General features: G+C 39.4%; 1 protein-coding gene across 1 annotated transcript in view; it reads left to right on the top strand.

Moving 5' to 3' along the window:
• The first annotated feature begins 18,172 nt into the window (after window positions 1–18,172).
• The window catches only part of CAPZA2 (capping actin protein of muscle Z-line subunit alpha 2), a 56,368-nt gene continuing 47,358 nt past the window's right edge, over window positions 18,173–27,182 (top strand). The window contains exon 1 of the mRNA XM_007450780.1: window positions 18,173–18,303. Coding sequence (XP_007450842.1) covers window positions 18,265–18,303 — 39 coding nt within the window. The 5' untranslated portion in view covers window positions 18,173–18,264. The remainder of the gene's footprint in view (window positions 18,304–27,182) is intronic.

The raw sequence follows: 27,182 nt of genomic DNA, 5'->3' as shown, positions 1-27,182 counted from the left end.
CACCCAGTATCTGGGGGAAACAAGGGTCTTAGTCCTGGAAGGGAGATCTGGACAGAGCATCACAACATCCACTATACCAGATGATTCTATTGTGGAACCCAAGGCTGAGAGCCGTTGGTCCAAGTCAATGGTTCCCAAAGCGTGATCCCTGACCAACAGCAAGAGTATTTCCTGAGTACTTGTTAGAAATGCAAATTATTGATTCCTACTGAATCAGCAACTCTGGGGGTAGGTAGAGCCTAGGAACATGTGTTTTAACAAGCCCTCCAGGTGAGTCTGATAGGCACTAAAATTTGAGAACCACTGGTCTAAGCTAATTTCACTTGAGAGTAAGAAGGGCTTTTGGAGAAATGGAAGAAAGCAGCAATGTCACAAAGCAAGTCAAGCGGAACATGAAGAGTGCAGCTTGTTTGTTGCAAGGGACATGAGAAGTTTGTCTGGCAAGTGGGACTATTTACTAAGGGATTTTATTTTTAAATGTTCTTTCTTCACCCAGTCTAGATTTTTAAATAACCTGGCAGGGGAACAAGGTATTTTACCACCATTTACCACCATTTTGGTGGGGAGAAAACATGCAGTGAAAATTCCAGTAGGAGGTTATTTAAATCATCTATGCATTAGTAAGGAGAACAAAAAGCACAGTCATTAACAGTAAAAATGGGAAGGAAGAAATAACACTGAGGCACTGAAGGATGATGGGCAGCATAATTTGAATTTCCAACAGGTGAGGAAGCAAGGGCTACTACAACGGTTTTGAGATTTACACCTTCAGAACAGTAGTAGTCACTGCCACCACTGGGGAATTTGAGAAGAGAAACAATACTGAGCAAGTAGGAGGGAACCTGAATTTTATTTTCTGTTTTGGAGACTGTGATACTGTAATATTGTAAGAAATATATACTTAGTCTTTGTCCCTGTTCAAGGCACAGAGCTCCTGAAACCCCAGGAATTTCCTTAGTGAGGAGAGTGATTAAGGTGTCTTTTGTTACGTTAATGAGGCTGCTATTAGAAAGCCCCTAGGTAATCAAATGGAGGCTGTTGCCAGGGCAACCAACCTTGTGACTGGAGCATTGGAACTTTCAGCCCCACCCCTGAGGAGGGGAACAGAGGCTGGAGATTGAGTTCTATCACCAATGGTCAATGATTTAATCAGTCTTGCCCAAGTATTGAAGTCTCCATTAAAAGCCCAAAGGAACAGGGTTTGGAGCTTATGGTTCTGGTAAACCAGAACACAACCATGGGCCATGGTGCCGGCCCCAAACTCCACAGGAACAGAACTCCTTTGTTTGGGACCTCAGCCTATGCCTCTCTTCATCTGGCTGTTGATTCGTATCCTTTAACATCCTTTGTAATGAATTGGTAATCTAATGAGTAAACTGGTTTCCTGAGTTATTTGGCAAATTAATTGAACCTGAGGAGAGGGTCATGGGAACCTCTAATTTATAGCCAGTCAGTCAGAACCACAGGTGAAAACTTGTAGTTGCAATTGGCATCTGAAGTCGGAGTAGTCTTGTGAGACTAAGCCCTTAACCTGTGGCATCTGATGCAGTCTCTGGGTAGATAGTGTCAGGGTTGAATGGTGGGACACCCAGCCATTGAAGAATAGCCTGGTAGTGTGGAGAAAATAACCCACTTTTTGGAATTGGTTGTCAGAATCATAGAGAGTAAGCCTAGGACATCCAGGTGGAGATGCTTTATAAACATGTAGAAGTGTACATTTGAGAGACAGCATAGAGGTTTTAGACAGAGCCTGAGGAAAGGACAAGAGCAGAGGTGTGAGGAAGGCATCCAGGACCAGCTGTGGGGATGGTCAGAGCTCTACTTGCAACCAGGACTAGATGCCTTCTTTGGGACTGCTTTCCTAACTGAAGGAGCATTTTCCCAGTTAGACTTAATAATATTTATAATGTAATAATAAATATACATATATTTGTGGAAATTAAATAAGACTGTTTTTCTAGATCGCTGGTGTCCATACTTTTGTTTACAAAGAACTATTCTGGGTGAAATTAAGAAAAATCTAATACGATCCTATTGTTTAGCTGTTAGGCACTTCAGTATGTCCCAGAGCCTATATCCTAGGGTGGTTTGTGAAATGCTAAGAGAAGAATCTAAGTTTCTTCAAGCTTATTTGACAAGAGAATCCTTTATTCTTAGAGCACTGATAACATCTCCTGGAACCAAGGTTTTGCTGAACCATTTGGAAATTACTGTCAAGATTAGGGTACTAAACCTGCATCAGAATCACATGAGGTGCTTCAAAATGCAGATGCCTGAACTCCTCCCAGGACCTGAGAATCTCTTTGTTTTTCTAGATCGCTGGTGTCCATACTTTTGTTTACAAAGAACTATTCTGGGTGAAATTAAGAAAAATCTAATACGATCCTATTGTTTAGCTGTTAGGCACTTCAGTATGTCCCAGAGCCTATATCCTAGGGTGGTTTGTGAAATGCTAAGAGAAGAATCTAAGTTTCTTCAAGCTTATTTGACAAGAGAATCCTTTATTCTTAGAGCACTGATAACATCTCCTGGAACCAAGGTTTTGCTGAACCATTTGGAAATTACTGTCAAGATTAGGGTACTAAACCTGCATCAGAATCACATGAGGTGCTTCAAAATGCAGATGCCTGAACTCCTCCCAGGACCTGAAGACTCTCTTTTCAGCAGGATCCCCCAGGTAATTCTGAACTGCAGTCAGCTTTGGAAACACCTGGTCTAGATCATTTCTAAGGCTCCTTATAAGACAAAGCAAAGTTTTGTCAGAAATGTGTTTGGTACAAAGCAAGCAAGATGAGGGATAAGAAAATATCATGGAATGTTGAGTAGGAAAATGTCACAAGTGAATTTATTGCATGTTTCGGTCCATGTAAACTAAATTCTACCCATTTCTCCAATACTCTTATACCTATTCACACTTCCTCTTGTTCAGTAGCTATGAGGGAAAGTTACTTAGTACTATTAGAGTATAAACCAGAAATGACCCATTTCTTCCCTTTGCGTTTCTTTCCCTCTTCCTGCTACCCATCCCCATCCACTTGGCCGGCTCATTTTCACCCATCAGGCCTCAGCTCAAATGCCATTCCTCAGAGAAGTTGTCCCTGGCCACCTGAGAGGTCTCCCCTAGTTACCATCTTATTCCACAGTTTATTTTCTTTTATAGCACTCTTAGAGAAAACACTTTTTAAAGATAAACTCTAAAATACAATGCTCGACCAACTCTTCATTTTAGCCATCATCTTGCTGCCAATGCCCACCACCCTTCACTCTGCATCTTGGATTTGTGTACAGACACCTCTCCCAAGGCTTGGGCATGGATTCCCAGGTCTTTGGTCTTCGGGATTTGTGTCAAGCTAGAGTTAAAAATCTTTCAGGCTCCTGGTGCTTCTGCCTGCACTGGACTTCCTTTAACCACGGAGATTCTGGTTCCCCTGCAGTGTCCCTTTTCTGTGAGCCACAGAGGGGGGGAAAAAACTCTTCCTTTTCCTCTTTCTGCTCTATATTCTTTCCCCTCTGTACCCTCAGTGTCTCACACCCCAGGCTCCAGCCTCCTCCTACCCAAAGAAAGCCTTAGAAGACCTTTCTTGTCTCCCAGTAGGCTGTGGACTCTAGTGAAAACAATTCTGAATTTGCAGTCAAAAAATATAGAAAAAAGTTCTGAGGACATAGAATCTCAGCTTCCTCAACATTCTCTGTTTACCTCACAATAGGATTTTATATATGAAGATAAGCACAGTAAAATGCAGGATAATTTTTATGAAATGTAACCTCCTTTGTGACTTGTAAGGGTAGAATCACAATCTTTTGTTCCCATCTCAGATCTGCTGAGTTTGCCTCCTTGATCTGCATACAAAATTGAGTTGCAGTAAATTCTTCTGAGCCTGTCTGCGCAAACCACTACTTTAGTCCACAGATCAGTACCCACTGCACATCCAAACTGCAAGACACTTTACCTCAGTGGAGCTATTGCCTTGATTTACAATGTTTAGTTTGGCATCGGTATGAGTTTCATAACTTTTTAATATATTCTTGTTTCTTCACTAAAATTAACAAAAATAAATTTAGTATTTTGCTTAAGCAGAAGATTGGAACATTCTAGGGTTTACACATCTCAAATTATGTAAGCACTCAAGTACTTTTTTCTTTCTTTTGCACTCATCACCATCTCTTCAAGAGAAGTAAAAGTGAAACTCAAGAGCTCTCTTTAGCTCTAGGATAGGATGGCTAGGGGCAAGAGAAGATTAAACTTGATTAAAATGTGCCTTGCAGTTTTGTACATTCTTTGGGCTACCTTTACCTCCGGTGAGTACTGGATTTAATCAGGAGACTCATCCTATGAATTACTTTAACAGAATAGTACTAGGAACCAGAAGAATTACTATTTCATTTTGAAGAATAGGCCTTGTCTGATTAAAAAAAAAACACAAAGGATTGTATAGTTGATTATTATCCGATGAAAGTCACTGCTATCATTTATCAATGAATGGGAATTTTTACATACGACTGTATTAGGGTTCCCAGAGAAACCATACCAATAGAATATATATATACTACATACATTTATTTATTTATTTATTTATTATGCCAATTGGTTCCTGTGGTTATGGAGGCCAAGAAGTCCCATGATTTGCTGATCTGCTAAATGTAAGCCAGAGAACCAGGAAAGCTAGTGATATAATTCAGCCCAAATGCCTGAGAAGGGGAAGAGGGGCAATGGTGTAAGTCTCTGAGTCTGCATGTCCAAAGATCAGGAGCACCAATGTCCAAAGGCATAAAAAGATGGATGTCTTAGGCTTCCCTGGTGGCGCAGTGGTTGAGAGTCCGCCTGCCGATGCAGGGGACACGGGTTCGTGCCCCGGTCCGGGAAGATCCCACATGCTGTGGAGTGGCTGGGCCTGTGAGCCATGGCCGATGAGCCTGCGCATCTGGAGCCTGTGCTTCGCAACAGGAGAGGCCACAACAGTGAGAGGCCCGCGTAGCGCAAAAAATAAAAAAATTTAAAGATGGATGTCTTGGCTCAATCAGAGAGAGTGAATTTGCCCTTCCTCCACCTTTTTTGTTCTGTTCAGGCCCTCAATGGATTGGATGATGCCCGCCTGCACTGGCAAGGTTGATCTTTACTCAGTCTACTGATTCAAATGCTAATCTCTTCCAGAGACACTTCATAGGCACACCCAGAAATAATGTTTTACCAGCTATCTGGCCAGAATAAGGCTCCTAAGACTAGACAATGAGGCCACATGGAATGAGTTCTTTTACCCAGAAAAGATGACAGGTACTACCAATCAGGTTCTCCTTCTTGCAAGCTTGAACTGGAGACACAGAGAGTAGTTAACCCATGAGATTGTGAGGGAGCAAAATCCTTGTGTAACCAGAAACCCCTCAGGGAAGTGGAGACCAGTGAGTGTCACTTACCTTCTGGCTTATTTTTTTATTTATTTTTGCTTTTTCAGACACCTGCGTGGGGGGCCACGAGGCTAAGCAATCTTTCCCACCTTAGTAAATGGTACCCATGTTCACCTAGTTGGTCAGACCAGGAAGCTGAGTGTCACTTTTGACAATTTTCTTTTCTTCACTCCCCAAATTCCATCATCAAATGTTGTACCCTCTAAAATATCCTTTGATATGTCTCTCCATCTTTAGTAACTTTCCCCCTGTCTAAGCCATCAGGTCTTTCCTCGCCTTGGGCAATAACCTTTTAACTGGCCTCCCCTTGTCCACTTTTGCTATTTCCAACCCATTCTCCACATAGTATTTGGAGTATGTAACTCCCCTACTAAAATTTTCATTGCCCTTAGAAAAAGTCCAGAAGTTTTTCATTGCTTAAAAGGCCCCCTGTGATCTGGCCCTTGTTGATCCCTCCAGCTTTACCCAGCACCACTTCCCCTAGTTCACATGGCTCTGGACACAGCCCTTGTCTTTCACTTCCTCAAGTCCAACAAACATATCCATCATATGTTTTATTGGTCTGAGGACTCTTTCCTCAGTTCTCATCTTATCAGTCCTATTTATCCTAAAGGTATCAGTTCTATTTAATCATTTAATCAATAATTATTAAGTACCTACTCTGAGCCATGTTCTGTGCTAGGCACTGTGAATGCCATAGAAGACAAAACAGACCTAGATCCTATCCCATGAAGCTTATAATTTAGTCGTGGGAAGTGGGCACCATCCAAATAGCACCCAAAGAAATGTAAAACAGCTCCATGGTGCTAGGAGAGCCTATGATGCGGGGATTTGACCTAGTTGGGAAGGTCAGAAGATAGAAGAAACAACTGAATAGAGATCTGAAGAAAAGTAGCATTAAAGAGGAAAAAAAAGAGGTTACAAGCAGAGTTGCACATGCAGAGGCCCAGTGGAAGAGTGATTGTGGGGCTTACAAAGAACCAAGAGAAAGCCAGTGTGGTGAAGCTGAGAGAAAGAGGGAAGTGTGGTAAGACAAGAGCTAGAGATGCGAAAACATACAAGGCAGAGGCAAAGGACTCTACTACCTCAGGGACTGGACAGATAATGTGTGAAATGACAAGAGGGAGGAGCAGAACCTATGGTAAAATGGAGAGTATAAACCTTGATTCTAACAGATTTGTATTTTGCAAAATACAGTGTTTTGCAAAACTAAAAAAGAAAACAAAAGCAAAACTGGATAATATCCTCACGTGATAAGATATTACACACCTGAAACCAAAACAGGATGCTCTTTCCAGCTACAGTGTAGTAAGTGGATTGGAAAGTTAATACGTAAAGTTAACACGTTTATCTAGTTTTTCCTCCCTGACAAAATGTCACTAAAAGGAATTTTTTTTAAAATTAATAAACATGCAACAATGTGGAAAAAAGGAAAAGATACAAAAGCCCCAGAAATTTTAAGGCTAGAAAGTATATGGAGGATTGTAGCAGATTTGAGGACCTCAAAAAGACAAATCCTGGTGGTGGCAAAAACCAAGAATCAGCCTCATTTGTACCCACAAGATCCTCAAGGGTCCATAACTTGATAGCACGAAGTCCTTCTGAAAATGGGGGTGAAGTGGGACCTGAAATCAGATGGACCAGCTGTAGGCTGTTTAAGAAGCAGGTACATACTTTGGTCCCCTCCCCTAGTCTGTGCTGCTTAGCCACTGCCCCTTCCCCACCCTGGCAGAAGTGTGGAAGATTATCCTCTGGGAGGGTAAAGTAAAGGAATTCTGGACTGCTGGATACCAAGCATAGTTGAGGGGAATTAAAGGAACATCTGGATGGTGAATGCTGAAACACCCAGCCTTTTTCCTCTACTTGGCTTCTAAAATACTATTATCCAGGCCTTCCCTCTTCTGGCAGAAGATTAGAAGAGTCTGTTCTGGGGATTCTGACCAAAACAAGATGAGAATCACAAAACAGACCAATCAGATATTCCTAAAATAAAACTAAACTAGTTAACATGAGCAGATAACAAATGAAAGGAAAAACTCGGTAGTCAGGTTAGTTGGGGCTGTTACTTGAAAAGTAGGGCAAAAAAGAAAAGGTATGTAAATACAGGAAAAGAAAAGATTAAGCAAAAATAGAGCACCAATCCAGGAGGCAGAATGTACAAATAAATGGATTTGCAGAAAGAAAGTACAGGGAAAGTGGAAAAATGAAAATCATCAATGAAATAATTTTAAAAGTTTCTCAGAACTAAAGGACATAACTTTCCAGATTGGAAGGACCCACAGAGCCCACTAAAATAATGGAAAATAGACCCACAAAAGTCACTGTATTTTGACATTTCAGAACACTGAGGACAAGGAAAATGTCATAAACCAAAAAAAATAAAAATAAAAATCTAAAGACACTGGAAAAATGCTTTCAAAAATTTGAACGAAAATGAATTCCAATCTAGAATTCTATACACAACCAAACTATCAATCAAGTGTGAGGGTCAAATAATGATGTTTTCAGATATATACAGTTGTAAAATTTTACCTCATATGCAGTCTATACTTCTATATCCCTTTTCTCAGGAAGCTTCTGGACAATATGTTCTACAAATACAACAATAAATCAAAAAAGGAGGAAATCATTGGATACAGAAAATAGGAGATCTGACACAAAATAGGAGATCTCAAACAGATTCAACACACAGTACTAAAGGAGTCTCCAGGAGAATGAGAAAGGGAGACACCAAGATGTTACCTGTGGTCCTGAAAAGGGGAGGCACATGTCCAGATTGGAGCACAGTGTGCCTCAAGAAATAGGATATGTTGAGGGTAAAAATGCCTATTATAATCTGAGGGTTGAATGCTGAGGTGATCCTCTCAATAATAAGCTCTGTGAAGTCAGGGACCATGTCTATTTTGCTGCATCTCCAATAACTAGTAAGTGCTAATATATAATAGAAGCATAATAAATTTTTTTTAAGGACTCATGCATTATTGGACTTGAGTACACTAGAGACAAAACCAGAAGAAAGATGAATGACAGGTTACTGATATCACAAGATATAATGTACTTTAATGATAATTCTTTACATTCATCCAGCACTTTTTATTTTACAAAGCACCTTTCATATATTATTTCATGCAAGTTTCACAATGAATCTTTGAATTGAATGAAGATGTTAAGAGACTTATCCAAGATGAGTGATTTTTTTTAAGTGAAAAAAAAAAAACAAAAAAAAACGGGCCAAAACATGGGTATTCTAAGCCAATACTCTTTCTTATATTTCATAAGGCCTTTTTGTCCATTGTCCAATGACCATTACAAGGTAGGACAATGTCAAAGCAAACTGGGAGAGATATCTTTTTAATGTTTTGTTTAAATGAAAAGTTAAACATTCATGGCAATATTTTATTTGTTTATTTTTTTAACATCTTTATTGGAGTATAATTGCTTTACAATGGTGTGTTAGTTTCTGCTTTATAACAAAGTGAATCAGCTATACATATACATATATCCCCATATCGCCTCCCTCTTGCATCTCCCTCCCACCCTCCCTATCCCACCCCTCTAGGTGGTCACAAAGCACCAAGCTGATCTCCCTGTGCTATGTGGATGCTTCCCACTAGCTGTCTATTTTACATTTGGTAGTATTTATAAGTCCATGCCACTCTCTCACTTCGTCCCAGCTTCCCCTTCCCCCTCCCTGTGTCCTCAAGCCCATTCTCTACGTCTGCGTCTGCATCTTTATTCCTGTCCTGCCCCTAGGTTCTTAAGAACCTTTTTTTTTTTTTCTAGATTCCATATATATGTGTTAACATATGGTATTTGTTTTTCTCTTTCTGACTTACTTCACTCTGTATGACAGACTCTAGGTCCATCCACCTCACTACAAATAACTCAATTTCATTTCTTTTTATGGCTGAGTAATATTCCATTGTATATATGTGCATGGCAATATTTTATATATTCATTATGCTTATCACAGTGAATATGAACGAATAGAATTCAATTTCCATCAGACTATGAATGACAAATAGCAGTGATTTATATGTTTAAAAAGTGTACAACACTTATACATATTTTTATTACACAATGACATAGGTATTACTTTTGTTTCCCTTTTAACAGGTAACAAAATTGAGACTTAGAATGATTTCACTAATTGGCAGAAATCATACAACTATTTGTCCCATAAGTTAAAATACAGAAATATTAGACTGAAAATATGAAGCTTTCTTATAAAAAGAAATTACTCTCCCAAGAAGCAGACATCCCTTTCTTCAATACCACTCAAAACAGTTTATTCTAATATGTTCTGCTGTACATTAATCTCTTACTTTGGCTTACTATGTCAAATATTGTGAAATTAGGAAACTTTTCTAAAATAAGCCAACTCATCTAAGAAGTGATTAGTATATGAACTCATAGAAGCAATCACATGTATATATCTTTAGAATATAGATTTCTTCTGGAAGCATTGACTTAAACTAAAAATAAATATTAATAGCTTAACACTTTAATATGCCTTAAATTCACGCTTCAGTCATGAGATAAGCAGTGTGGCAGATTAAGAAATACAAAGAGTAGAAAAGTAGTCTCTATTTCCTCTTTTCATCCACTGTTTTAATATGTTTTACATCTAATCTCATACATATAGGAAAACATTTCTCATCCATGCCAATTATTTTGAACTCATCACATTGCATTGTAGACTCATATTTTTATATATTGAAGTCTAGCATTTCACAACCAGAACATAAGTTACTTTAGGACATGGATTATGTCCTGCAGTATAAAATTCTCTCTTCTCCACCTCTCTGTTACGCACAGTGTCAGACTCATGTCAGGTAAGTTCCTGGCTTTCTCTCCACATTTAAAGTCACCTGCAAAATTAATTCTACTATATTCCCAGGGCTAATCTTACTGAGGCAAGAATCGATTAAAGTCTTTCCAAATCAATATTTTGGGGTTCATATTCAAGGGTATCCCAACCCTAATGAGGTGCTCTAAGTTTGATAATTGGCCTCCCATCCCCAATCTGGAGCCCCAAAGTGCTCCCGTGTGTAAAACCTTACTTCTATTCTATTGCTGTTCTCCTGTTCCTAATTGGAAACCTCTCCATAATACCTCAGTCACTCCCAGGAAAAGGGGGAAGAGGCAAGTAGAGATTGGCCTTCTCCCTCAGGGAGAATCTGGAAGGTAAATTACACCTCAGAGTTGTTCTGACCTGAGTCTAGGGAGCTGGGTTTTCATACTCCATCATCTGACAGGGGTTAAGAGCTGCTTCACGGCAGCCACAGTAGCACAAGAGCAGTCCTCCAAAGAATAATTGAAAGTTCTGTGAAGTGGAGGCAAAAAAGCACTGAAGCACAGAAATAGTCAAAGTGATCCGAGGGAATCTGGTCAGAGCACTTCCAGTGTCTGCTACAGCTCTATCCATCAGAAGCAGCTCACCGGAGAAAACTGCAGAAAATTGAATACCCCAGCACACAGCCTTGGACAGTGGCTGGGGATCATCTAACACCTACTTGCAATGGATGCAGCTAAAGTCATAGGAAGAGGAAAATCAGGTGACACAAGCACTGAGACGTAAGTCCCGTGGGGGAGCATCAGAAAAGATGCCAGAGCTACAACACTGGGAGAGTTCTGATAAGATAGAGAGCAGCAGAGGCGGTAAAGGCCAATGTCAAAAGACAGAGGAACACGGCAATGTAAACATTTCTGAATGCACGTGAACCACTGTGCTACCCCCAGAGAACTAAGAGGAAGTAATTTGGGCAAATACTCCTACAGTTCTTTGGATTAGACCTGAGTCAGCGTACAGTTTTATTGTAGGTTGGTATGGCTTGGGGAAACACAAATGACAAGCTTCTTTTTCTGCTATACTGTTATTCTGCTATTACTGAGTCCAAATAAGGGTTAAAAGTATTACCAGACATAAAGGGTAAAAAAATCAAAGATGTCGGACCCATCCTTTTACTTGCTACTAGCAAATCTGTTCATTGTGTTGGTTCATCTTTCCAGGTCAGTGGTCTGCTTAATTTTTATTCATGCCCCGTAATTTACATTTGTCATATAGGGAGATATTTTTAAAGTGAGAAATTAGTCTAATATTCTTTATCCATGTTGTTTTTAAGACCATGCAAGAAATCATACTTATTAATTTGTTCCATAAATACTGTTTGAGTTAGGTACCACATTAAGTGGATTAAAAAGATGAAAAAGAAACAGTCCTGTGTTGAAAAAGAAACAACATGCATGGGAATGATGAACACTAGATTCAGGTTAGTGGTTACCCATGGGAAGAAGAAGAAAGGGAAGGGGATCTACAAGGGGTAAAACATGCTTTTTTTTCTTTCATATATCTGACATCTTAATAATAATTAAGTAAATGTAAATAAATAGAAGCTTTAGTATTTCCTTGCCTCACCCTAAAGAACCACCTTGGTCAGTCACCTTGCTCTATACTTCATTTGGGACATTGTGTGAAGAGACTGAAGGCTTGAATTTACAGTAACAGAAACTAAAGAGCAGAAAATTAACTAGATATTTAAGTGGCGACTAAATAATGGAGTAGTAAAGAGTAGGAGGTATGATTTGGGAGTTGCTGGGGAGAAAGTTTGTTTTCCTGTTCTGGAGTCCCAGAGCCACATTTTAGGGCAATCTCTAGACCCCACATGGGTGGCTAGCTCAATTTTTTAGCTCCCATTTAGGGATGTGAAATGAAAGAGTCTTTCAATCAATATGCTTTCCAACAACCATTTTTTTAAGCACTTATGTGCCAGACTCTGTATTTGTCAGACAGCTAATTAAGACAGGCTATGTTCTTAAGGAGTGGATTAGTATTATAATATGATGATTATAGCTAACATTTGTTGAAACCTTTGCTAATGCCTGTGCTGGGTGCTAAGCACTTTGCCTGTATTATCTCATTAAATCCTCACAACAGTCCTATGAGGGAGGGACCATTGTTACTCCCAAGGTATAGATGAAGAAACCGAAGCTTCCAAAGTAAGTTGCCCAGTTAACTAGAGCTGGAACCGAGATCAGAACCCAGGATTTACTGATTATAAAATCTGTACATCTTACCACTAGAGTACATGGCAAAAATCCATGGAAAACTTTCCATTGGAATCTCGAAAAAGAAATTATTAGCTTTAGCCAGAGGATTCAATGTGGGATTCATGGAAAAAAGGGATAACTGAACTGAATTTTAAAGGATATGCAGTGGCAAAGAACATTCCAGAAAGAGTTTCTGCAGAGGCCTGAGAGAATGTGACGCATAATAGCTATGCAAAATAGCTTTGTGTGTTTCAGAGACATTTGCACTTGGGGCAGTGGAAGAGGAGGGTTTAGTGAGGTTGGTAGGAACAAAATTATGAAGGACAACATATTCAGGAAGGAGGAGGAATTTAAAAATTAGCTTCTTCAAATGGACTTGAGGACACGGGGAGGGGGAAGAGTAAGCTGGGACGAAGTGAGAGAGTGGCGTGGACATATATACACTACCAAAAGTAAAGTAGATAGCTAGTGGGAAGCAGCCGCATGGCACAGGGAGATCAGCTCCGTGCTTTGTGACCACCTAGAGGGGTAGGGTAGGGAGGGTGGGAGGGAGATGCCAGAGGGAGGAGATATGGGGATATATGTATATGTATAGCTTTGTTATAAAGCAATAACTAATACACCATTGTAAAGCAATTATACTCCAATAAAGATGTTAAAAAGAAAAGTTGCAGTCTCAAAAAAAAAAAATTCCTTGGTATTTCTGGAATGATCCATGTCAGGCTTCTCCAAGGGTTCCACTTGTATAGACCTTTTCAAATCTATCTGAGGAAATGGACTTACAGATAGGACACACACAACTACAAGTAACAAATAGTTCGGGCAATTATTTGACTTAGAAAGCAATTACTTTGAAAATATACATGATTTTTAACACTTTTCTACTGCCATAAAGGACATTATATGAGACCAGTTGTGTTCATTGATCATGAAAGACTAACAACCAAATAACATCAACACTGGCAGTTTTTCTCAGAAGTGAGGTAAGCCATACTTTTAAACTATGGATATTAGTTTTAACATGGTGTTACAGAAATCTGTATCTGATGCAACTATTTAGTAGTTCATCATTGATACTTAAAGGATGTTTATTCTATTATATATTATATGATTGTGATATATATTTAGATTATACATATTTATACATGAGTGTGTGTGTGTGTGTGTGTGTGTGTGTGTGTGTGTGTATTAAGCTAAGAACATGAGTTTAACCATAAGGACACTTGTGTTCTAAAATAATATCAGGGACTTCCCTGGCAGTCCAGTGGTTAAGACTTCGCCTTCCAGTGCAGGGAGTGCGGGTTTGATTTCTGGTCGGGGGGCTAAGATTCCACATTCCTCTTGGCCAAAAACTCAAAACATAAAACAGAAGCAATGTTGTAACAAATTCAATGAAGACTTTAAAAACGGTCCACATCAAAAACATCTTTAAAATAAAAGAAAAATATCAGCTAGATTGCAATTTTTATCAATTCATTTAATTTATCCAAAGCTCAACTTACCTGTAAAATGAGAAATTTGCACTAGATGGATTCTAGGATTGTGATTCTATGAAATTAGGTAACCTCTGACCTTGACAAGCTTAAAATTAGTTGAGGACATAGATCACATCCACAGGAAAATAGATTAAGAAGCATATGAGTAATTTAAAAACAAACGCTAAAAAGGGAAGAATTTTTTTTTTAATCAGTTTCTGGTGCAGTTGTTTGGGAAGGTCAAGATTACACCACTAACAAGTAGAAGACAGGTGAGTTTAAAAATTAAATGAGAGGGCTTCCCTGGTGGCGCACTGGTTGAGAGTCCACCTGCCGATACTAGGGGACACAGGTTCGTGCCCCGGTCCGGGAAGATCCAACATGCCGCAGAGCGGCTGAGCCCGTGAGCCATGGCCGCTGAGCCTGCACGTCTGGAGCCTGTGCTCCGCAACGGGAGAGGCCACGGCAGCGGGAGGCCCGCGTACTGCAAAAAAAAAGAATACCAGAGCATTTCTACGTGCAGCCATTATAATGTCATTCTATATATACCTATTTTGTGTGATGGCTTGAAATCTTCCCAGAATTCCTAGATTATGTGAATTCTATAATTCCTTTTAATTGTATCAAGAGGGTGATATTGGGAGGTTTTTGAAAGGATTATCAGAAATTATACATAATTGCTGGTTGTGTCACTATGGGGAACCCATGTAAAGTATCACCAAGGTTACAATTATAAACATAGTCTGACTCAAATTATTACCAGACATTACCAGATTTGGGTGAGGTTTCTAAAGGAAGAGAGCAGCAATTAGTCAAGCAACGCATTTACTGAGTACCCACTGTGTACAAATTATTTATATTAAGCGTTGCTGAGTAAACAGAAATCAAAAAAAAAAAACAACACAACAGAAGTGCTGTTGATGAAGTAGGTGGTGGTGAATAAAATTGATGGGATGGGAGAGTAATCACCTTCATTAAGTTTTATTTGGTGGAGAGTGCCTAGGCTTTGGAGAGGATGAAAGAAAGATCTCAAAGTGGAAAGAACATGGGATACGGAATATGATGCTTGGGGTCGAATCCCAGTTTAGTCACTTAGGTACAACCTTGGACAAATATTTTGTCTCAGTTTTTTCTCCTCTAAAATGGGTATAATAATGCTGATACATACCTTCCTTCAGGAGGCTGCAGTGAGAAATCAATGAAGAAATTGTTTCTAAACTGTAAAAAGTAAACATTTTATTTACATCCAGTGAGGTCCTTGACCAAACGGTGTGTCTTCTCTGCACGGTTTACCCTTAACAGGACACCTGCTTTTGCCTGCACGTGTCAGCAAGCTTCCCCTTCCTTTCTTTCCCCTAATGGACTATGAGCTTTTTAGTAGCATGGCTTCTGTTTGCTTTCCATCCACAAGAAACAGTGATTTGCACACCATGACCATTCAATAGATTACTCAATAACAAAGTTTTACATAGGAACAGTTATTTGAGCTCTTTAAGGTAGTCTCACATGTGTCATTTACATGCAGCTGTCAGATTCATCTTGCTAGACATATTTCTGATGGTGTCATGTCACTGTTCAAAACTTGCCAAGTGTCTCATTTTCTACTGAATAATGTCTTTTTTAAATATACTTTTTAAAATTGAAGTGTAGTTGATTTACAATGTTGTGTTAGTTTCTGGTATACAGCAAAGTGATTCAGTTATACATATATATATTCTTTTCCATTATGGTTTATTACAGGATATTGAATATAGTCTCCTGTGCTATACAGTAGGACCTTGTTGCTTATCTGTTTTATATATAGTGGTTTGTATCTGCTAATCCCAAACTCCTAGTTTATCCCTCCCCCACCCCCTTTCTCCTTTGGTAACCATAAGTTTGTTTGTTTTTTAATTTGTATTGGAGTATAGTTGATTTATAATGTTGTGTTAGTTTCAGGTATACAGCAAAGTGAATAAGTTATACATATATCCATTCTTTTTTTTTTAAGATTCTTTTCCCATATAGGCCATTGTAGAGTATTGAGTAGAGTTCCCTGTGCCATACAACAGGTTCTTATTAGTTATTTATTTCATATATAGTAGTGTGTATATGTCAGTCCCAATCTCCCAATTTATCCCTTCCCCCATTATCCCCTGGTAACCATAAGTTTCTTTTCTATGTCTGTGAGTCTGTTTCTGTTTTGTACGTAAATTCATTTCTGTCACATTTTAGTTTCCACATATAAGTGATAGCATATGGTATTTGTCTTGCTCTTTCTGACACCCTTCACTTAGTATGATAGTCTCTAGGTCCATCCATGCTGCTGCAAATGGCATTATTTCATTCTCTTTTATGAGACTGAGAAATATTCCATTGTATATATGAACCACATCTGCTTTATCCATTTATCTGTCAGTGGACATTTTAGGTTGCTTCCATGTCTTGGCTATTGTAAATAGTGCTGCTATGAATATTGGGGTGCGTGGATCTTTTCGAATTAGAGTTTTCTCTGGATATATGCCCAGGAGTGGGATTGCTGGATCATATGTCAACTCTATTTTGTTTTTTGAGGAACCTCAATACTGTTTTCCACAGTGGCTGCATCAATTTACAGTCCCACTAACAGTGTAGGAGGGTTCCCTTTACTCCACACCCTCTCCAACATTTGCTATTTGTAGACTTTTTAATGATGGCCCTTCTGACTGGTGTGAGGTGGTACCTCATTGTAGGTTTGATTTGCATTTCTCTAATAGTTAGCGATGTTGAGCATCTTTTCATGTGCGTATTGGCTATCCGTATGTCTTTTTTGGAGAAATGTCTATTTAGGTCTTCTGCACATTTTTTGATTGGTTTGTTTTTTTGTTATTGAGTTGTATGTGCTGTTTGTATATTTTGGAAATTAATCTCTTGTTGGTCACATCATTTGCAAATATTTTCTCCCAGTCTGTATTTAATATACTTTTAATTGAGATATAATTGACATGTAACATTGTATTAGTTTTAGGTGTACAACAAAATGATTAAAATCTTAACTCCTATCTGAGCTCTAAGGTCTTGCTACTCAACCTGTGGTCTCCAGATCGGTAGAACTGGCACCACCTGGGAGCTTGTTAGAAATGCAGATTCTTCAGCCACATCCCAGACCTGCTGAATCAGCAACTGCACTTAACAAGATTCCTAGCCAATTCATATATACAGCTTCAACTACATCTTCGCTCTCTTGTTAAACTTGAAGATTCATTAGTAGGGTTAGATTTAGCAAATAAAATTAGCAGACATCCAATAAAATTTGAAAACAATGAATAATTGGTATATCTCAAATGCTTCATGGGACATACTTATACTTAAAATATATGTTCATTGTTTATCTGAAATTCAACTTTTACTGGGCTTTTCTGTATTTAATCTGGCAACCCTATTCAGAAGGGTACGATCTATGTTTAACATAACTCTTTTTTTTTTTTTTTTTTTTTGGGTTCGTTTTGCGGTACGCGGGTCTCTCACCGCTGTGGCCTCTCCCGTTGCGGAGCACAGGCTCCGGACGCGCAGGCTCAGCGGCCATGGCTCACGGGCCCAGCCGCTCCGCGGCATGTGGGATCCTCCCGGACCGGGGCACGAACCCGTGTCCCCTGCATCGGCAGGCGGACTCTCAACCACTGCGCCACCAGGGAAGCCCTAACATAACTCTTTATTCCCCTGCAATAGTGCAGAGCCTTCCCCAACTTTTTAATGTGTTCGTTTAAGGAACAGACAATGAGTTTCTTCAGAACTGAGGTTTCTCTGGCTTTTACTTAACATTGTATATCTCCAGAAGCGAACACAGTATCCCACACACAATAAAGGACCAGCAGTTATTTCTTTAATGAATATATCCAGAACATCTTCCAATTATGTACTGGGTTGTATGTGCATATTTTAATGAAGGCCGAATATTTTTCTCGTAATCTTTTTTTTAAAACCAGAATGTTTAAAAGCTATTTGTGCACTTTCTCACATTTTAGCTGGCGGGGTTCAGGATTTGATGGGAGTATAATCAAGGGCTCAGCATGTACTCGTCGCAGACTGGGTCCATACGGTCACTGGCGGGGAAAGAATCCTAGACTCAGGATACTGACAAGCCTGCCTCAGGCGGAAGTAAGCAACTTCTCCCGGTTCCTGGGCCTCCGAGGCACCCGCGCACGCGCACAGCCGTGCTCTGGGCGGAGGGAGGCGGGGCTCCCGAGGCGCGTGCGCGGCGGCTGGGCCTGTGGGCCCCTCCCTTGTCGGGGTCGCGCGGCGCGGAGGACCGCACCGAAAGGGGGAAGTCAGGTGGCCGCTGCTGCCGCCGCCGCCGCGGTTTGTCGCCAGAAGGAAAATGGCGGATCTGGAGGAGCAGTTGTCTGATGAGGAGAAGGTAAGGGCCGCGGGGGCGGCAAAGCCCATCGGTCCGGGAAGCCAGTAGAACCCCGCCGTATCAGCCCGGAGTCTGGCCGCCGGGGAAGGGCATTGGTCGGTGCCCCCGGCTGCCCTTCCTTCCCCTCTCCTCGCTGCGCCCGAGTGCCTGCCCCTGTCAGTCACCCGAGGCCCCGCGCGGGGGCAGGTCTCCGCCAGGCCTGCTCGCTCCGCTCCTTGTAGGGTGTGTGCTCCGAAAATAGGTAGCGGGAGCTGGGCGGCGGCGGCGGGCGGGGGCCGGGGGCGCGGAGGGCGGCGGCCGCTGGGGACCCTCTCCCCGCGCATGGGCCACGGGGGCCCTGCGCCAGGGTCGGGTACTGCAGAGGGGTCTGGGTCCCGGCCTGGGAGCGGCCCAAGAACAGTACTCAGCCCGATGGCCTGGCCGGAGAGGGTGGCCGGGGTGAGGGCTAAGGGGGAAAAAATTGCTTAGGAAGCAGACCTTCACTTCTCTCTTCTAGTCTAATCCTCCCACAAGCAAACTGCTTTCTTTCCTGGGTCCTACGTTTTTTTTCCCTTTAGCCGTGTAAGTCTCTCTCTCTCTTTTTTTTTTTTTTTCTTTTTCGGTTTTAGCTGTAGGCAACGAAGTTGCTCATAAAAAGACACCCCCCTCCCCACGGTTGTTTGCTACTCTTGTTGGCAGTAGCCGCCCTGGGGGCCGACTTGGTAGCGCCCCGTGGTCCTGCTAGGACTTCTGAAGAGGGGAGATTGTGGAACTCCTTTTACTGTATCTTAGATGCTGTGACAGCGTTAGAACCAGATGAACGACTTAAATTCTCAGGCATTTGAAGTAAGAAATCTGATCATTGAACTGGATCTCTCTTATTCGCGGTTTCCTTTGGCCTCTGTGAGGCCCCATTCTCCAGAGTGTGTTTTGGGACACGGGGGTACCCTCCTAATTTTGAGTATTTCCTGCACAGGTCCTTGATGTTTCTCAAACTCAGAAGTAACTGACATAACTATGAATAAGATAAAGTTTTCAAAGACGCCACTCTTAGTTTAACAGGGCTCATTTTTAAGTTCCAAAGCAGTACAGCCATGTATGAAACACAAACACATAACTGGTGTTTAAGAAATCCTCATGTAAGCCTACGGATATTTTCGGTTGGAACGCTCTCCTTCCAAGTGTTTTTATATCCTGTGTTCTTGTACTGAAATGTCATGTTCTGTCTTCTTCCCGATGTGAACGTGCAGCAGTCAGCCTTATCTTCAGTTTCAGAAATCTTCTTTACCTCTGTGCTCTTTGGTGAAAGTGATAATAAAACGACAAAATGGGGAGAGCAGCAAGATTCTCCATAATCCACAGTCCTGGTAGGCAGATCCCTGTATACACAAAAGTTGCTGTGCAGTATTTACACGTGTAATATTGGTAAATAACCATAAATGGGTAACTGAAAATGTATGCAGGTGCTCACACACATTTAAAATTAAGTAGTACTAAAAAGTTTTTTTAAAGGGATTGTCATGTTTTTTATTCTGCTGTTGGTAAGTGGTGATTAGGAGCTCAAGTGGCTAGAAATCTAGCTGAGGAGAGAGTACTCAGTGTGGGAGTTAATACAGGCCTGCCATGTGTTGTAAAGACCTAAAATAGCAAAGTTTTTTCAAAATGATATGACAGGATTTCTTGTCATCCGGCACTCTTAGGGCACTGAGCTCCATAAAGGTGTGGGGCTGGGTGGGAAGGGGTCTTGTTCTCTATGCTCGCCCAATACCATGTTTTAACAGTAAATGAATGAAAACTCCAATTTGAAGGAATTTTGTGGTTTTGTTTTTATTTCGAGTTTTGTAAGACTATTCTGTGGATATTTTGCATATAAATTTCTGATCACATCTTTTAGTAATTTAAGAAAAATATTAACCAAACTGTGAGGTTAATTTGAAGTAACTGGTAAAGTGAAATTCTAACGTCTTGTCACTTTATTTAAATGTTCTTTTTAATCTCTTGGGAGGAGGACCTTGCATATAGAATCAGAAATAGGATTTAAAGGTGTTATTTTTTAAACTAATATTTAAATCATTTTACTTTTTCTGCCACCTTGTTTGTAATTTTCAAAAATAAGTTTTTAATACTTAATTTAAAGCTCTTGGAATTTCCATTACTGATTGTGGAAGTAAGGAAGGGAAGCTGTTAAGACTTAGTAGTACCATACTTTGTATATGCCTGGTTCAGTTAGACAATACATTTGTTAATTTGTTGTAAGTTTGGGCTAGGTTTGATTATTACCATTTCACAAATAAGTAAAATAAATTTTTAAAAGCTTTAAGTAATTCACGGAAGGACACCTAAGTAGGAAGTGCAAAGACGGTATTTAAGCCTGAGTTTGTCTGAATCCAAAGTTAATGCTCTTGTGACATTACACTTCTTAACAATTGATGACAGAATCCTTTTCTGGATTTATCTCTGTGTTAAATTTGACAGCTTAATTTGGAAAAGGGAGAAACAATAGTTCTCTTTGTTTTTAGTAGAAATTGTAAATGCCAAACACTAAATAGTGTTGGGTTTTTAATTTAATTTGTGTTTGATCATTTTAGAACAAAGTTTATTATTGTTTGACACATTTAAAAGTTTTATGTTGTTGGTGTAGTTTCATATATGTCCTGTGGTAGGAAGCATTTTAGAAATTAATCTAGAATAATATCTTTACTTTTTTCAGTTATATACAGTTGCTTTTTGAGGATACCGGTATGAAATGTAATAATCTTTTCACTTTTGGCCACTAGGTTAGTAGGAAATAAAATTATCTGAAGAAGCACAATGAAGTTGTTTAGTTATTCATTTGTCGTGGTGTGTCCTACAGACCTTTTTACATAGTTACAGAAAGTCTAGGTTAGAACAGTTCATGTTTTCCCCTCCTGGGTCAGCTGCACTGTACAGTAAAGCATTTTTTGTGATTGAAATTATATGAAATTGTGGTATAAGGCTCAGATAAGAACTAGTCCCAAACTGCTCTCTAAGTGAGAAATCCTGGAAGTCACTTGAAGCTTTGGAAGACACCTTACCACCGCCCCCGCCCCCCACCAACCTCTTCTACCTTCCCCCAGTGAGTAGAGTGATCTGCTCGCAAAGCTTCAGCTTTTGTATCTTTGCAGATGTCTCAAGTACCTAGCTCAGCCCTGCTTCTCCCCTTAGCACTGGTCACACATTTTTATCTGCTGGTCCTCTTCCACAGAAGACAGTTAAGGAGATATGCTCAGATGGAACCTGCCTGAAAGTAAATTCATAAACTCCCCTCCTCTCTGTCCCTACACAAAGCAGGGCAGATACCCATCTCTTTCTGCTCATATTTCTCTTTATGACTCTATTCCCATTATTCAAGTCATCCAGGTTTTTAACTTCAGCTTTAACTTTTTTCCTCCTTGTGCTCTCTGTACCTTACACTTAGTTTCCAAACCTTGTCACTTCCATCAGAATATGTCTTGCATAAATTATTTCTTGCTTGAAAAGTTCATTTATATTAATATTTGATTTATAACCTCTCAATTGACCAGACCATTAACAATTTATGTTATGAACTACTGTTGTTTAGTAACAAACTTGTACTGTATGAACAGAATGGAAATTGATTGTACCTGTTCTGTGACTACACAGTTGAGGAAGAAACAAAGCTAAGGGAGGAAAAGTAGCGTAGAAGAACGTCTCATATCTGTTTTATTTGCCACTGCTGGACTTTTATTATAAACTTTCTAGACAGATCCCTCCATCTTCATATCATTTTTCTACTCCCAAACTTTTAGTTGCTGGATCCTCCATTGCCTTTACAGGGAAGCCCAACTCTTGAAAATGGTGTTCATGTCCTTGTATTCCGTTCTAACCTAAATAGTTCTGACATTTCCAATATATACTGTTATTTAATCATGTTGTGAATTCAAAGAGACCAGCATGCTAGTCCATGCCTAGCACATGGAGTAAATTATTTAATCTCTCAGCAGCCTCAGTTTCCTCTAAAATGTGGGGATATAACAGAAATTATATTCCCCATTAAACTTCTGTAAGTGCAGATGTTGCCTGGCATGTAGTAAACACAATAAATTTTAGTTATTTTCTCGGCTCATGACTTACCTGGTTTGAGCATTGGTACTGCTCCCCGATCTGTCCCCTTTTTTGAAAGATGAAAAATTACTCTTCCTTCAAGATTTGGCTCAGATCACATGGCTAGTTTTCTCTCTCTCCTGAACAACTGTTTTCTCTCTCTCCTGAACGCTGAAACACATTGATATTGAATACAGTTTTGCATAGTAGTTATCTGTTTACCTGTCTTTTTCCCTGTATTCTGTTGAATTCGTTAGTGCAGAAATGTCATCTTTAGCATCTGTCAGTGCAATGTATGTGATTAGTACAATGGTTCAGTGAGTGAATGAACAGAGGAGTAATGAATTTACAAAATTAAAAAAAAATAACAGTTTTATGAAAGGAAGTAGCATATAGAGGTAAGTTTTGGAGGGAAAATCTAGTATGCCTACATTTTTCACTTCTAAATAGTGTTATAGATTTTAAAGATTTAGGTAGTTAAATGAAATTCCTGGTGCTCCTTGAGGTACAGGTGGTGATACTGGCTACAGTTCAAATCACTTACACACGCTAAATATTTATAAGCAGTTTGTATACTTCTCCCCCACACACAATCATAATGTGGCTTCAGAAGTTTTGTTTGTATGTATTGATAAAAGCAATGTAAGCTGCCATTATATTCCATCATAATTAATGTAAAATCAGTAGTGTTCTTATTAACTAAAAAGTAAACTCAACCAGTAAGCGATTAATGTAGAAATTATTCATTCCTAATTTCATTCTGTAGGTGAATGAATTATGTCATTGCACCAATAAAATGTAAAAATTCCTACAGCAAGCAGAAACTTGATAGCTGCTGCAGCATTAGTGGAGTTTTTTAGACTTTGCACACTAAAGCAAATTTGTAGTACATTCTCAGTGCGTTGGGGAGTCATTTCTACGTAAAATAAAGGTGGTTATATACATAGAAGAACATGGTATATATTACAGAAAAATCCGAACGAACTTTTTGGCCAACCCAATAAAAACACTTAGTACAAAGTAGTTTTTAAGGTTGAAAAGCATGATGGAAAAACTTGACCTGTGGTCCTGACCTAAAAGCTTAATTGCCTGAAGCAGTAATTTATTGCAAGAGATTGATGCATATCAAAGAAAATAGGGGTTCCATGGAACCACTTATAGTTGTCAAAAAAGGAGAATTTCATAAATTTTATTCTGAAGGGTAGAACTACAGTCTTCATATTCTTTCTCTTAAGACATTTATTTACATGCTCTACTGTGAACTCTATGGCTGAGAACTTCTCTTGCACATTTTAGTTCATAATGTTTCTACTGAAAATGAATAGAAATAATTTTTGAAAACTACCCCACATTTATTCATTTACCAAATATACCATATTTCATTGATTTCACTACTCATCATTTTCCATATTTTAAGATCTCTGAAATCAGGCTGCATTGTACAATCATGGCTTGTGATACAGGTAGCATTTTTCCTTTTTTTAGTGACCCATGAAATTATGCATCTTTCATTGATTGTGAATCAGGGTAAGTAAGGATATAATGCAATAACAAACAAACTAAAATCTCAGTGTGAGGGCGTTGGTGGTGGGGGCTTTGCGTGGCATCTCCTCACTCATTCTGTGTGTGTCTAGTGTGGGTCAGCAGCAGAAGGGCCCTGCTCCGCAAAGTCACATAGTTGTAGGCTCTTGGAGGATTTCAGTCTAAACATAGGCTTTTTGATATGATACATGTGCACAATGGAATATTATTGAGCCATGAAAAAGGAGGATATCCTACCATTTGCAACAACATGGACCTTGAGCACCTTGTGCTAAGTGAGATAAGTTAGAGAAAGACAAGTACTGTACAATATCACTTATATGTGGAATCTAAAAAAGTCAAACCTGTTTAAAAAAACAACAAAATGGTGGTTACCAGGGAATGGAGGGTGGGAGGGATAAGATTAATGGTGTTTAAGGGTACAGACTTGTAATGAGTAGTAAATAAACCATAGCGATCTGATGCACAGTATAATGAATATAGACAGTACCATTGTACTACAGTGATGTGATAAATATTGCTTTAGTCGTGATCATATTACATTATATAAATGTATGAAAGTAACAGGCTGTACACCTTAAATTTACAAAATGTAGCATGTGAAATTTACCTCTCCTCCCCCCGCCCCCCCAAAAAAGTCTTAGGCTTTTTATCACTGTCCCCATACCATACTGGGTTTTAAAGCTCCCCCCTACCCACACACACACTAAGAGACTCACTGCACTTCTGCTCAGATTTCAGTTAGCTTAAGCAAGTTATATCTATAATCCTCATTTTAGAGGGGGCAGGGAAGAAGAAGAGAAATGCAGTATTTGTGAACAGCAGTAATGATTCTATAGATTAAGTTTTAGACTCCCTGAAGATTGGTAATTTGATTACCTGGTTGGTAGACACAGTGCAAGACTACAGATTCAAGGATGAATCAGACATATATAACATATATACTATACAGGGTAAAAAAGCAATAAGTTCATGGACATTCAGAAGACGGAAAAGTTAACTTCTGCCTAGGAGGATGGTAGGTATCAGTTGAGGTACAAGCTCATGTCAGCACAGCACAGGAAGAAAAAACAAGTGGGAATGAGCAGGAAATATGAGTTATATCTCAAGTACTTTGCAAGTAAGAGATGCAAAGATGAATTGTGCTGTTAAACAGCACAGATTTTCTCAACCTCAGCACTATTGACATTTGGGCCATATAACTCTTTGTTGTAGGGGTGTCCTGTGCATTTTAGGATGTTTGGGCATCCTTGGCCCACATGATGCCAGTAGCACTGCAGTCACGACAGTCACAAATATCTCCTGTAGTACAAAATCGCCCCTGGTTGAGAACCACGGGTCTAGACAGACTGGAGCTAGTGAGACCAGTTGGGAAACTGAGTTAAGTGTTAGGACCAGACTTAAAGTAGTTTCACAAGACACGGAGGAAAAAAATGATTGCTAACGTTTCAGAGTTGGAATCAACAAGACATGGTGAGTGAATGTAGAGAAAGGGAAGAATCAGAGGTAACTGAACATTAAAATCTGGTTGACTGGGAAGTGGAACCACCACTAACAGCTAAAGAACACAGGAGAGAAGATGCACAGCTCGGGGGAATAATGGTGAATTTTGTTTGGGTTCTACTAAGTTTGAGGTGCTAGCAGAATGTCTATGTGAACATGCGTAGCAGATATGGAGATGTAGAAATGGAGCTTGGAAAGAGATCAGGCCCAGAGATTATACAGATTTGGAAATCCTCTCTGTGGGTTTAAGCCACGAGATTGGAATAGCTTTTAGGAGAACAAGTTCAGACATAGGAGAGAAGAGGGCAGAGAGCATATACTTTTGGATACTTTCATTTAAGGCATAAGAGAAGGAGAGAAACTAGAAGGTGAGGAGTGACCTCTGAAGTAGAAGTGTATATCTAGCACAGAGTAGGTGCTCATCTCACAGAACTTGACGAGAATTTCCAGAAGGAGCAGTGAAGTATTGCAGAGAGATTAAAAAGGAATATAGAATTGAGAAGAGCCTTTGGCTTTAAGAGAAAAGGATGAGAAACAAATTATATCTCCTATATGCCAATATCTACTGTTTTAATTAATTTCTCAATTGTCAGAGCAACCTTGTTATTATCTGTATCTTGCATATGGTAAGACTGGTGTAGATGAGGCCAACTATTTTAAGTGGTAGACTAGAGATCATTGCTGGCCTTTAAGAGAGCAGTTTAATGACCTTACGGTCTTGTGTGCATTGTAGTTCAGTAACCATACTCAAAGACCTCCCTCACCTTCTTTTGTATTCTTGCCTATCTCTGTTCCCTTAGCAATTTGTACATACCTTTGTTATAACATTTACCAGTTTTAATAGGTTTCCTGATGTTCTTATTTCCTGCGTTTTTCAGGGACAGGCCCTGTGTCTTATTCATCTTTGTAATTGCAGTAGAGTGTGTGGCATATATTATATCAGTGACTTCAACTCTGGCTGCACATTAGAATCAACTGGAGAGTTTATAAACAAACATGGATGCACAGGCTTCACTCATGGTTGAGGCCTGGAGCGTCTGTACTTTTTTCAAAAAAAGCTTCCCAGATGGTTTGAATGTGCCACCAGGAGTGAGTTTCACTGTATTAGGTGCTCAATAAATGTTGACTAAAGGATAAGAAGTGGAGACAGTAAGTATAAATTACTTTTTTCCCCTATATTAGTCTTTTAATTAATTTTTTAAGCTTTTTAAAATTGAAGTATAATTTACAGTATTATATTAGTTTTGGGTGTACCATGAAGTGATTTGATATTTTTTATACGTTACAAAATGGTCACCACGATAAGTCTAGTTACCATTTGTCACTGTGCAAAGTTATTACAATATTATTGACTATATTCCCTATGCTACACATTATATCCCTGTGACTCATTTATTTTACAGATGGAAGTTTGTACATCTTAATCGCCTTCCCCTATTAAAGTATAAATCATTCTTGAAAAAATTCAGTAATGAAACCGAAGAGAGAGGGTAGATACTACTTCATTTTTTCCTACTGTTTCATTTTAGGGATACTTTTTTTTTTAGATAGAAAAACTTTAGAGTGTTTGTGGGCTGAGGACAGAAGAAAATTGAAAATATAAATAATAGTTTGTATAACTTTCTCAGTTAATAATAATGAATGCCTACTTTGGATTCATAGATTTCTTAATATTTTAAATAAATGGTAAAAACATATTTAAAGAAATAGTTGTTGAATTCAGTGAATGACCTAGTTGTAGATTAAGTGATATGGGCCCTGTTCTTAAT

The sequence above is a fragment of the Lipotes vexillifer genome, unplaced genomic scaffold (assembly GCF_000442215.2).
Source record: "Lipotes vexillifer unplaced genomic scaffold, Lipotes_vexillifer_v1.1 scaffold314, whole genome shotgun sequence".
In the NCBI taxonomy this organism is placed as follows: Eukaryota; Metazoa; Chordata; class Mammalia; order Artiodactyla; family Lipotidae; genus Lipotes; species Lipotes vexillifer.
This window is presented reverse-complemented; position numbering and strand designations above follow the sequence as displayed.